This window comes from Clavelina lepadiformis, chromosome 1 (assembly GCF_947623445.1).
Source record: "Clavelina lepadiformis chromosome 1, kaClaLepa1.1, whole genome shotgun sequence".
Classification (NCBI taxonomy): Eukaryota; Metazoa; Chordata; class Ascidiacea; order Aplousobranchia; family Clavelinidae; genus Clavelina; species Clavelina lepadiformis.
The window spans coordinates 8,359,877-8,373,872 of NC_135240.1; the positions used below are offsets into that span (position 1 = coordinate 8,359,877).

At 39.0% G+C, this 13,996-nt stretch overlaps 1 protein-coding gene across 2 annotated transcripts; it reads right to left on the bottom strand.

The window, feature by feature from the left end:
- Nucleotides 1-1,137: 1,137 nt before the first annotated feature.
- On the bottom strand, nucleotides 1,138-12,258 carry LOC143454319 (myosin light chain kinase A-like). Of its 2 annotated transcripts, none has more exons than XM_076955000.1 (12): nucleotides 12,080-12,258; nucleotides 4,608-4,721; nucleotides 4,369-4,471; nucleotides 4,093-4,197; nucleotides 3,795-3,933; nucleotides 3,620-3,717; nucleotides 3,420-3,507; nucleotides 2,980-3,168; nucleotides 2,625-2,806; nucleotides 2,462-2,521; nucleotides 2,207-2,395; nucleotides 1,138-2,075 (listed from the first exon to the last, which is right to left on the bottom strand). In XM_076955000.1, exons 2-12 carry the CDS (start codon nucleotides 4,700-4,702, stop codon nucleotides 1,629-1,631), a joined length of 1,695 nt encoding a protein of 564 aa, XP_076811115.1. In that variant the 5' UTR covers nucleotides 4,703-4,721; nucleotides 12,080-12,258; the 3' UTR covers nucleotides 1,138-1,628. The 2 variants fall into 2 exon arrangements, with proteins under 2 accessions (XP_076811115.1, XP_076811114.1); XM_076954999.1 differs by lacking the exon at nucleotides 12,080-12,258 and adding an exon at nucleotides 4,952-5,202.
- Nucleotides 12,259-13,996: the final 1,738 nt, after the last annotated feature.

Below are 13,996 nucleotides of genomic sequence, written 5' to 3' on the forward strand. Positions count from 1 at the left end.
CAATAAACAGCTCCTTGACTATTATATTTGACGTACGCCGCAGGTAAAAGTTAAACAAAAATTACCAAAATATTTACAAAATGATGATAGCATAAAGTCAATCCATAACCGGAATCCCAATAGATGTGGTTAGATTTCCAAGTCTGTGCTAAGTACGCCAAATTAGCTATGGTGGCAGAGCAAACATTTATGCCATTTCCAACCACAAATATTTAGTTGAATGTTATACCAAGATTTTGACCAAGAAAAGAAGAACGCAGAGAACTTCTATCCAAGCTGATACGCTTTTCTCCTCAAATTTTTCAGTTAATTTTCCAAATAAGGGTCAGAGTTTTCAACATAAAATTGAATTCAAATTTGTTTGACAGGAAGAAAGTGATAGTGTCTGGGAAGGCATGTAGTAAAAACTTTAAGAACAGGTCGAAACTGTAAAATACCAAAAAGGGAACTAGATTTGTTACGAACTTTGTTCCTCACGTGTTGCTTAGAGTGTTTTCGTTGATGCGTTTTTACCAATTAGCACCTTTTGCGTGTTTGTTGTTAAATATTTTAATCACTTGATTTGGAACCCTCGTTCAATATAAAGATTGTTGCTTTTTGGCCTTGTTTTGAGTCGGTGTCTGGCGGAGACGAATTAAATGTGACTTTTCGAAGATGATCGGTTTGTTTTATTAGCGTGATAACGCTACACAGTCTTATAGGTGAAGGTTACCCACAATCATTCACAGTTAAAGGCGCGCCACCGTAAACGTGAAATTAAGCCAGGCTACATAAACGGGAAAAGTTTCATTACAGATTAAAAACTTGTAACTTAGAGAAGTAGAAGTTTGATGCTTTTCATTTGTTTTTTTTTCGACTTCTGTCAAAATTTCCATTTTAAAACATTTTACTGTCCATATCCATACTGTGATTATACTTGGAGGCATATTGCATTCCTATAGTCAAGTTGTTGAATTTGGACTTATTTCAGAGACCAAATGCGGAACAAAATTATTCAAAATGGTCGGAAAAGTTTTGGTGGTAAAACGTTGGTGTACGAAAACCAATACAACACACATCTAAGGTAAACCGCTTGCTGATAGTTTATTTAGAGAAAGCTACAGGCGCGGTGAAAAAATACCAACAACGATAAAGTAGGTAAGACAAACTCGTAAAAGAAAAGACAGTGGAAAATGGCATTCTGGAAAAAGCATAAACGAACACCGTTTCTGATATAAACTTATCAGCATCCTTCACAGTGTAAACCTTAAACAATACCTCATAAAAATACAAGGTCGATTTTACGGTTTATTTTGTTTTAAACCGGCAATAAGCTACAAGCTGCTTTAAGCAAAGTGTACGCCTGAAATGTTAAAGAATCTATGACCGAAAAATGTTTCTGGTCAATGATATTTAGTACGAATTAATTAACCGGCGTTTGCGGTTGAAATCAAAATACGTCACAGTGGACATATATGGCTATGATCGCGTTAAATATACTGATACGGTAATCATAAAGTACAAGTCATCGCTTAGGAATGGAATCACTTGGCATCTCTTCCGCAGAAAACTTTACACGCATTGGCGGCGAGGCAAACTCATAAAACGATGCACTGCACGAATGGGAGTGAAAAAGAAGACGACGCCATTCAGCCTTTGGTCGGTGCCGCTTTTTTCTTCTTATTCTTATTGGCGGATTGCAAACCTGCGCGTGCCCCGTCTTGCGGGAAACGGGGGGTTAGCAGCGGAGACGAAACGGGCGACCGAGGGTGTCCCCCGTGATGGTGGACATTGTCCAGGCCCCCGGAAGTTGTGGGCCGATTGGCGGACAGCAAGCGGCCCCCGGAATTAGTCTCCTGCTTCGGTCGACTGTGCAAGTGGTTGCTATGGCCGTGGTGTAGACCGTGGTCCGTGGCCGGGGTAAGACGATGGCCGTTACTTCTATTTTCCCTCGACGGGCCAACCCCTTGCACAGGAGATCTGTTCACTCGTGACGGTCCGGGGTTTACCCCAACAGGAGACGAGCTCTGCTTCGCCATGGTCTTGTTGTCGTAGATCTTTCGCGGTGTGCTCATCGGCTTCTTTGTCGGCGAATTCTAAAGTACCAGTTGTATTTCGTTTATTTCAACATCCTTCACAATTGTATCTTTGCTCAGGGGCGAGCAGGCTCATAATTTAACTCTACTACAGTGTGGTCATATAGTGCGAAACACAACAAAGCAATTACTTTGTGAATAGCAGGCAAACTTCCTCTCCTCGCGTTGTCAGTGTTTGCAGAATGCACGACCGGTGCCATCCTATGGGCAATGTGATTCGTGGCGTTGCTGGGAGGAGCAGATTTCGCCGATTTCTTGTGCTTTGAAGCACTTTCGGAGCTTCGAGAAGGTTGTGAGTCCGAAGATTCGGGTCGTTTGTCCTGTGCAGTATATTATATTATTACAAGCGATTTGCTGGAAGTTATTTTATCCTGGCATCATCTAACCTCGTCATCAGTCGCTGCAGTATCTTTCCCGAATAGGTCCGAATTTTCATCAGGATCGTCCTTAAAACACAAAACACGTTGTAGCTGTGCAATACAAGAACCGTAGCCATTGACTAAGGTGTCAAAACAGCTAAAACGAAAAACAATTTTGCCAATTATTTACCTCTCCGTTATCTGCGCAGTCCTTCATTTCCTTAGCGTAGTCCTTCATGAGGTCAAGCACGTTAGTTGGATTAGGGGCGGTGGCGTCCAGGCTGCCCAGCGTCCATGGATGGGACATAACCTCAGTAGCGGTAAGCCGTCTTGCTGGATTAACGTCCAAAAGCTGGGTAATCAAGTTTTTTGCTGCGAAAAAAGCAATTATTTAACTACCGCGACAAGAGTTTCACTTTTAAAACACTAAAAGTGCTGTTGTTTTAAACACGACAACCGCAATATTTGGCGTAAGGTTTTTGCAAAAAAACAAGCAAATGGAAAAAGGGAAAACTCTGTATTAATATTCCATGTGACCTTTTTACCTGCTTTTGATATGTTCTTCCAGACCGGTTTCGAAAAGTCAAGTTCAGCTCTCTTGATTAGTTCAAACAGTTTATCTTCCTTGTCCGCAACGAAGGGAAAGTCCCTTGATAGAAGGGCAAACAAGATCACTCCGATGCTCCAGATGTCGCACTGTTGTGAGTAGTCGTGATTCTGAATCACTTCGGGAGCTGGAGAAATGAGTTGGAACTTGCAGTTTGGTGTTGGTAACGCAACACGAGCGTGATCAAAATCTTAGGCTATTAGGGTTGTGTATAAACATAAATGAACTATAATCCATGCCTTTTGTATATAAAAAAAAACACGACCAACGAAGTTTAAACTGAACAACTTTCCACTCTATCAGTGTATCACGTATGCCCTAGTCCTAGTCTATAGAGAGAAATTACCGACAGAGAAGTACAGACCCCATTTTACCTACCCATATAAACAGGGGTTCCGCAGGACGACTGCAGCATGGACTCGCTTCCTACGCCGCCTTTCACAACGGACAATCCGAAGTCGGTAAGCTGAAGATAACAATTGTGCATACGCATAAGCACATATCACTTTTACAAAGCAGTGAGCCCATTCATAAGATAGACATCACGTTGTGTGTCACAGACGACCTTATGACCTCACCTTTATGTCATAGAGCGGGTGTTCTTCCTCGACGTCGCTTGAAGTCCGGCATCCAGCGATGAGGATATTTTCAAGCTTCAGATCCCGATGGACGATCCCTGGAGGAAAACACAAAATCATCGATATGACAGATTTGGTAGAAACATTCTCAAAACGTCTCCTCTATTGTACAAACCATTTTTATGTAGATAGACGATAGCGTCAGTTAGACTTTTTATGATGTGTCGGGCTGAAATCTCGCTGAATGGGCCGTTGGTGAAAAGCAAGCTTCGCATTTCACCAAGTTCGCACAGTTCCATGACGAGATACATTTTCTAAACCAATAACTTTCTGTGGTCAGACGTAGGACAAAGCCGCAAACGAAAATCTAGTACGACTAACTTCAATAGTTTAAACTTGCCATAGCTTTTACTGCTTTATTTGTCATAACGTTGCTAAAAGCACGCAAAAGTGTAAAAGTGCTTTCAAATTACCCTTGACGTTTCAAAAACTTCCTCGACGAAAATAATGTGTTCATGCTTCACTCGTTTTAAAATCGTCACTTCGCGCTCGAGTAACGTGATTGCAGAACTACCAGCCTGCGTAAAAATAAACACGGTTTATAAAAAGTTTCAAGCGCTAGATGATGATAGAGGGTAACACTTCACATGGTGGAATGATATGAAACCAAATTTATAGCGTCTTAGGACGTAACTAATTTAATCTATTGCTGCTTTTAGATGAAATTCAGTGAAGACCATGTGCGTCACCTTTTCCTTGTTGACTTTTTTGATGGCCCATCGTTCTTTGGTTTCCAAATTTTCTGCCTCGATCACAATACCGAAACTTCCTTGACCAAGTTTATTACCAAATCTGCATCCAATAAAAAAGTTAAAAGCATGGTACAAGAAGACAGATGATTTTACAATCTATTGAGTTGAAATTAGTCTATGGAAAAGTGCTACTTTTATAACATGCTTGAGCATAAAAACACGGTTGTGCCGCTCACTTGTATAACTCTTCAATGACTTTTTCGTCTTCTATTCGACGATGACGTACTTTGTGTTCTCCGCTCCCCACTCGAGGTCGCACCGGAGGCGCCATCAATGGCGAAAGACCTAATCTAAGAAAAAAATGAATTCTGAAGGCTATTTGCCGGCGTATGATACAAGCACGTGCAATAAATATGCGGATTGTCAAGTCGGTTAAAAAGAATGACGAAATGATGAGTTTTAAATAAGCTCTCTGCTTCAAACTCTGGCAGTTAATCACTATGCTAGTAGTAGGTGATGTTAAGAAATAGATTGAGTGATACGTCATAATAAAACATTGAAAACGGCAACATCCACTTACAATGGACATAAACTTGATCTCCTTGCGGCTGCGTTTTCAACAATTTTATTGACAAATCTGGTGCTCTTGTGGACGTAACAGTCGCAGTGAACGACCGCCACGCCACCTACTTCATCCTCAATCATTTTTCCCATAAATTAATCACATTTAAAATCTAAAACGATGATCAATGCATCCAATAGCTTAAGTTAGACTGCAAAAGACATTTGCTCAAAATTTATGGGTTTTTGCAAAAATCAGTTTACATCATACGTCAGCCGTCTTTGCGACAACCATTTTGGGTATTATAAAAAATTATTTTCAAACCTATTCCGCAACTATTGCATTGAAGATACGTTGCCCTTTTATACCACCAACCTGCTCATGCGTGCTACCGTACATCACTTAATATACCAAAACGGGGATGAACCAACCAACTTCCGCCCTCCAACAGAAAAGAACTCGCCGCGTCTGTTGACTTTGACACGCAACTATCAAAATCCCACAAATTCCAAAGGCAGCTTCTGCTAGATCAAACAGCTCGTGACGTCATTGCTTTAGGTCGCATCTTTCAATGAGTCGTATTGAAAAAGTTTTTTTTTCTTACGATGTCGCAATTTAAACATTTCTTCATCTGGTGTGAAATCCTATAGTTTATTCATGATCTTGAGTTTATTAAACCTGGGCGTAAACGCCTGATTTTCTAATCGGTGACAAACTTTCGAAAGTTTTCGCCGGAACCTCGGTTGGCATTTGCGTATCAATACCTTTTACTACAGACATTCTTCTACGTCTGACTCTTCAGTACTTTGAGTCTGGTCCACAACTTCAAAATCTACTTTTAAAAGAAGCAATCGATTAACAAGAATCTCATATAAACGGCTATGCTCGATTTCGAGAGTCACTAGCAAGCAATTGAAACTTTCTTTACAATAGGAGCCGCAATACAAGTAAAATTCACCGCCGAAGTCGGGTCGCAAAAGGCTTTTCAAGTGCAACAAGTAAACGGGATCCGACTAAATATACATGACTGTAAGAATAACACGACTTGAAAAACGGATCGAACGTGTTAGATATCAAAATGTTTCAACAAAAGCGAGGGAAGCTTAAATGCTGGGAAATGGACCACGTAGGTAGACAAAGAAGCTTTATACGACGTACATTTACCACAAAGTCAATGCCAATGTTGTTTCACGGGATTGTTACGCCACAAAATCGTTTTGGAATTTCTCCATTTTTCCATTATTTTGCCAACATACATTTTAACTGCCAACTGATTAAAAATAACTTTACCATAATGCTGCTGTTTGCCTGTTATCTGAACACATCGGGCTTAAACTAATAACTTGTAGACGCGTAAAAAGCTAGAGATTTAAAAAAGCCTAATTTATTGCCGCAAGACGTGATAATATGCAGGGGTGTGGACTGTAGATAAAACGGACTGACCAACTTGACGAAATGAAAAAAGAAAACATTACCATCACGGTTTTCGACAACACCAAACATCATTTGGCCGCACGCTGTACATTGCAAACAACCTTGGTAAGAAAATTAAAGGGCATCGCCACGTAAAACTTCAAAGGACGCTGAACGAAGTTTGATAAAACGAACTTGAAGCCAAATGGAATATAATGTTGTGATTTCTCATCGATCAATGAGAGAAATAAATGACTGGTCTTTCGACAGTTTGACAGCTATTGTTGTTCATGCCAACAAAAACTATTCATTTATTACTTTCCGATGTAATACAAAAGCAAATAGGTTATAGATCGTAATGCCTTTGTTCGACAATAGCAACAAACATTAGGGATTATCGCACGTGCGGGTTTAAGCGGAGTAATTCAAATAATTGAGAATTACGAATTTCAAATGTCACGATTTTTTTTAAATTGATTTCATTAGAAACATTGAAAAGATAATGATTTCAAAGAGCTATACAGCACTATATTCCTACAAATCACTGCGCAGTTATAAAAACTAAGTTAACATGGTTATCGCATCAAGACGACTTTCGGAGAAAACAACGCACTTTAAGAGGAGATTAAACAAACGTTTCCATAGCACAAATAACAAGTTCCATTAAAACAGAAAAGCATCTTACCAAATGTTTGTATTAAAGATATGCGGCGCAAACAAAATAATATTAAATTTTTTATTGCACTTTTTGGTAACCTTACTCTCTTGCGAAGAACCATCGATAATGAAATATACGCTCTGCTTCTACGAAGATACCTTAACAAGTTAGACACCAAGTCTGCAGCAAAATGCTTCCTCGAAACTGCGTCATTCAAAATCACGACCGCTTCAATTACTCGTTAAAGCAATTCAGCAGCCGTAATTACAGCTCATGATTGGCTCAGGGCGTTCTACATCTACACAGTGCCTTTGTGACGCACTTTGGAGATGAAAGCAAACACTAGAATGACTAGATGCCAGTCAAATGAGGTCCTCCCCAGAAAGGACATGATTGCCCGCCGAAAATTTTTTTAGATCGGTGTTAATTGACAGTTTACAGGTTAAAACGCCCGACCTAAATGTACCCTGAAATCGGGTAGAGCGCAATTGTTCGATTTTCAGCGTATTATGAGTTGAGGTGATGAGTTTTCAGCGTTGATTTTGTGAAAGTAAATTTTGACTCGTATAATGTGATTCCCGAAAGACGTTATTTCCCATGTAAAAACCTCACTCGGCATAAAAGCGAATGTTGTGTGCGGCACTTGAAAACGCTTGTACGGTTTCGTAGTAACTGACCGACAACAATAACTTCAGTCGAAATAATTCAGTATAGGTATATTTGGCGGTTATCGCTACTTGTAGTATACGCACAACGCAACTTTTTCAAGTGAAATTTGTATCTCACTCCGAACGTAGGATTAGCGTCGCCGCACTTTGAAAGTCAAAAGTACTTTGAAAGTTTTCCACTAACAAGAAAGTTTCAAAACCGTACTTGAAGTCAACGACTCCACAGCGACACTTAAAAAAGAGTCAGAAAGGTTAAAAAAGAAGTGGTCGCTATCTACTTGCGCATTTTAACGAAGCTAAATTCGATGAGAAGTTAAACTACTTGTTCAGTTCAAACACCAACGAATTCTGCAAGAAAATTTCCGCAACAGAAGTAAAACAGCAACGTTGTTGTAAATAATTCACAGGCCTAAACTTAAAAAATAAATTATAAAATCAAACAAAAAATTTTCACTTCTTATAGGAAAACAACGAAGTATTAACATTCTGATTAAAAATGACAAACCGACAAACCGACAAACAGTCAATTACTTGTTCTGAGCAACCTGAACTTGTCGGCATTCTGGCAACAACCCTTGTGAATTATGACGTAATAGAAAGGTCAAGCACGTGGGTGTGGCAACCTCTGAATTCAAATATTTTTTTCGCTTCAGTAAATTCACAAGGGAACGTTGTCTGTTTTTGAGTTTAACACATAACTCTTTCAGACTGAAGTAATCCGCAATTCCATTATCCAACATTTTCTACTAAAATAATACATACAACATAGCAAAATACCATAAAAGTCTCGCTGCAGCAACTATAGTTTGAACTAAACAACTAAAGCTTTCGGAAGATAGCATTTAAATAAAGAATCATCCGCAATTTTCGCAATATTTCAGTCCTCAATGTTCAGTATTATAGTGGACTATTTCACTAAAATTCAAAATCCATTTTATCAAATTTTTAGCCTTCTCCAAATATCGGAAATTTTCATAAACCTTTCTAAAAGCACGACTTTCCACGACACTGTTCCTTATAGCTTGAAAAGTCGTTTCGCGTGTCATAACGATATGTGCTAGAACTCAATAGGTGTCAGGACAGTGCCCGTCTCTTCTATTGGACATGTCCATCAGACAATAGGCAATTAGCCCTTTGTACATTGGACATAACTCGCGTCATGTTAATTCGATCGTGAAAAAATGCGATTGTTGATGCCGGGGATTTCGTGTGCTTATAACAGGATTCTCATGGCCGCGGAAAAACTGTGTTGACCCGTAGTTAATTACATCAAACGTTATACAATCCTAATGAATACACGCGACCTATTGTTACGTCACACAAGTATCATTTGTCACGAAATAATATCTGGCTATGGTCAAAGCGTTGAACATAAGTAATAATAATAAGTAATTTTAAGTTATATTTCCAATACAGTACATAGACCGTTATAGATCTAGAAATATCTGAAACAGCGTACAATTCCATAACTTAATCAAAATCAATACATAGAGATTAGAGATGCGCTAAAGGTACAGCAAAGCAAACAACTGGAAACAACAACGGACATTGCAGTACTGTACCACACAAGCGACAGTACGAGATTTGGTCTTTGAAAGTCTATTTAAACCATTTTGTCGGCGCAATTGAAAACAAGGTAAACAGCACCGACAAAGGCGGACAGGTAGTCAGTCGATCGAAGCAAGGAAAAGAAGAACACGACGAGCTGGGTTAGTAATGTCCATACAAGCGGTAATATTCCTAAATATTCAACGCCATTCATGGAGATTGTCCAAAGCTTTTTGGATTGTCGGGCGTTAAGCAAAACATTTGGCGGATTAACGTGCCATAATAGCACATTTGTCAATACGTCCAATACATCTATGTCATAACTTTTCTTTTCTGACAATTATGGGTTTTTATATTAGCCGTCTTGATTGCGTAATGGTGGTTTAACTAAGCCACGTGTGTCGAGCTTTACAATAGATTAGCGCTGGCTTTCACAACAAAAATGACAATGACGTTGACTAACGATGACAAGATCCGAAGAGCAGAAAAGCAAACTGGGAAATGGCGTAATTTCCGGTCGTAAAAATCCCTCTTGTCGAGGAAAAGAAGATAGCAGATAAAATCTTACATCGAATTCCAAAAGTGGGTTAAGGATATTGACTAAGTTTATAAGACAAAACGTTTCAGCTCTGCAAATGTCGATAAAGTTTTAATGGCATCATCCGCAAATAAAGATTAAACAGTTTTATAATGCTTCATGACGTCAATACCTTAACCACGAAGGGTTTGGATTTGGAGCCATCAATCAATCATTTTTGTATTTTCGTCATTGACGCGGATGGGACGAAAAATCGCTATAAGTTGTTAATACCATGCGCTAATAAAACTGGGAAAAAGTAAAGACAAAGCCTAAGAAGCTTAAAACATGCATCTAAATACTGATGGTACTAATTTGCTGATAACAACTCGCATGGTCACTGTCATTCAAAAAAAGAATAGAACAGGTTTGGTTCCCATCTACATCTAAATATCCATAACAAATCCGCGTGAAACCGGCGAAAAATCCTACTACAGCAAATAAAACCAACTTTGTCTCAACCTCAAGATGACATTCACCAGCAACAATTTAAATGGAGTTAGTTTACAACGGAACATGCCTTCCTTAAAACTATAAGCAGGATGTCGCAACATCGTTAAAGTATTAATAAAATGCATGTTACCAAATTGTACCGAGCGTCTTCAGTTGCTTAGCAACGGCTACACAAACGTAATACAAAATGTGTTAATATTTATTGAACGTCCGATAGCGAGTCCTTATACAGACTTATTACATTAATCGAGACAAAGTTTTGACATTTTTGTTTACCGGGTCGCTACTCGATATCTTCGTCAACAAGAAAAAACGATTTGATTCTTATCGAAACGCAAAGTGCTTAAACACATTTTCAAATTTGAAATAATTTTGAAGGTCTGATATCAAAGTACTCATAAACATTTTCCCCATAATTACCGCACAAGCTCGTCAAGGTAAAAAAGATATGCTAAAGCTCGTCAAAAGATATACTAAATTTCTTAGCAGTTTATAACCGTCTATTTAATGGAACAAGGTTTTAAATGCAAAAAAGCGCGGAACAAACGACGATGACGGACGTTGAACCTTAGCTACCGCCAAACTCTGTAATATTTACACCTTCCAACGCAAATAACGTCAACGCTATTCATCGGAATAACTGCTCCGAATGTGACAGGCAGCAATCCAACTTGTAAAACAGTTATTAACCAGGCGCACTTTTGACCCAGTACAGTGCGCCCTTTGCCTTTTCGCTCACACATTCCCTAGCCTGGAACGCGAGTCAGCATTTAGTCGAGTTATGCGATAGAGCTCCATCAAGTACACCACTGATAGCAACAAACTGGTATAAAATGTAAGTTACAGTAAACACGTGCTCCAATTTTGCACACATATAAAGGCAGCCTTTGTTTTAGTTAAAAGGAATTTCCCATTCCAGTAAATCGGTATCTGAGTTGCGTATGTATGCCTATTTAGGTACACGATGGACGATATAACAGTTATTGGCAAGACAGAGCGAGCGGCCTCTTTCGACACCCAATGTTTCAAGTTAGTCTGTCATCGCCAGCGTCATTTAGACATTATGGTACACCGAGCATGTTGCGATGTCAGAACGGTTCATGTCCTCAACACGTTTACACGATTAGGGGCTTATAGATGGGAAATTTATAACCATATACTTTGACCATACAGTTCCAAAACCTGGTCACAATCAAAAAGTTTGCAGCCACAACAGAAAAAATTCACGTATAACCCCCACCACTTATTAGCACTGCTGTTTTCTTCACGGAAATGGTGACCAACTTTGAGTGGGATCACAGACAGACAGACAGACAGACAGATAAAATCTGCAATTTTTCAGCAATAGCCTTCAGTATGAGGCCACTAATGCTTTAAAGCCATTTCCATAAAACACAGAACCACCAGCAATGTCTAATCAGATAATCTTCTTAATCTCTCCACTGTATACACTTGAACCATAAAAATCGAATGACGTCATACTTAATCCACATAAGTAAAAAGATTCCAACTGGTATGTGACGTAGGCGTTAGTTAATGTCCTATGTCTCTCCATTTGTGACGCATTCGCGAAGCAGACGTATAACAATGGCCGACAAGCCCACCCACCGGACGCACAAGACAAATGAATGAATTGAAAACCGGGTGCTTGTACACAAGAACGATAATGTGAGTTTGGAAAACATTTTTTTCTAAGGAACGGTAGGTGCTCGTTAATTATATTTGTTTGGGGGGTTGATGCGCTTACGGAGGCAAATGTGACCTAAGAGCAGGCCCATAAAACTCCTTTAACAATAAAACGGGTAACAATTAAAATCAACTCAATTTACCTTTTATAAGTTGAAGGTCGTCACGAAGAATGCTTTCTGGAAGATTTCAAACATAAAGACGCCATCCGCGTAGCGCCATCTTGCGGAATGAAGAAGTTGTTAATACCAAAGCGGTAGTGAGCAGAGAATTATCCCTATCGTTTAAACATTTTCTACAGACTTCACAGTAAAATTCTACACTAGCTGTAAGAGAATTACATAAGACTGTGATAATCTCAATAATTAGCAATAAATAGCACAACAGTAGTTGTAGTTAACAACAGTTAGTTCCACCAAACCCAGCCACAATAAAAAATCATGAGGCCCTTTTCTGCTGATCCATTTCTGAGTAAAATAAAAGTACGTCGTACTTAAAAAGTAAGCTTGAGAATCATCGTATACGTGTAAGAAATTTTCTTTCGAAGGCAAAGCGGTGAGCGCTCACAGGTGTTCACAAACCCTTGGCACCGAGTCCAAAATCACCGAGTAGCAGAATCTTGCTAATATCTACAGCTAAAACATGACTTACGAGGAACATTGACCGCCCGACTCATGTTTAACACCGTCTTCAAGTGCAAGGGTTTTGCTATAAACATTTCCATGAGAAACCATGGTTTACAACTTATCTGATATTCCAAACTTTGTCACTAATCGATCTTTACTCATGCTGGTTACTATTATGATTTCAACACAAAGCTTTATTATTGCTCCTTTTGTTGTAAAGCTCAAATACACAAAAGCGCGTCCAATAGACGCATCGGAACGTGGCTTAATCTAAAAATAATCATCAAAACCTCTATGGACGCAACCGCAAGTGAAGTAAAATAAGCGGAACATAAGGACAATAACTGCACTTTCTCCACCTAAAAATGGTGGTTGGCCTATTATAACGCCCCTCCGACGTTACAAACAGACCGAGCAACACAGCGGTATAATATTTAACGCATCAGGCGTTAGTAACGAAATTTAGAATTCCACTACCATGACAACTGCACTCGTAGTTCTTACACATCGCTCATAACGCGTTTATGCACATATAATTAAGTCGTAAACGTGTAGTTACAAAGTCCTTCAGGTAATAAATGAAAACTTTACGACATTTACCTACAAAAAAAGAAATGTGTACGTAACGTGCAAAGTACATTTATTAAAATACCGTTTCACGACCCAACCTATTGAGCAAACGGCTTGCGGTTGCAAAGCCGGGATTTGTGATCGCTAAAAGGTTAATATTTTAACAGAAGTCCAAATACACGATTAACAGTAGTTTCTGGAAATAATTTTAAACCGAAAAAAGTTAAATCTTTGGTTGACGTACAAAGTGCAAAATGAAAACAAACACGACGGTAGTTAAATAATGTTCATTTTGGAATGGAGTTCGAAACGCCTATTGTACAGTCACGTACGCAAACAAAAATTAAAATAGACGATGGACAGATAGTTTTTTATTGATGGACAAACTAATAACTAAATTTTGACCTTACACTAACTTGCAGGCTTACAAAAATTAATACGATTCCATATCAGTACAAACACAGAAATTTAAAAGGACAGGTGCGGACAAACATTTGGCAATAAATTCGTACATTCGTCCTACTAGACAGAACGCCAGCTACCTACCTAAGTTCCCTTTACCTACCTACCTATCTACCTCTACGTTGTGCTCGCAACTTTCGTGCCTTTGCACTAAGGGAATTTGCAAAAAAATTATATATTAATATTTCACATCTCACGAACAACCAGCTGTCATATTCAATTAATGTGCCGTCTGATGCCTGAAGTTAGCATAGCGAAAAATAGAATAGAATCCTAGAATAGAAAATCCAACGTAACATATAAACAAAAAACAATTAAACCTAATGATCCCAAAACAGCTTCCCCAACAGTGTATAGCAACAACACAATACCAGCTTCAAAAGCGACCACCACGCCTTCCAC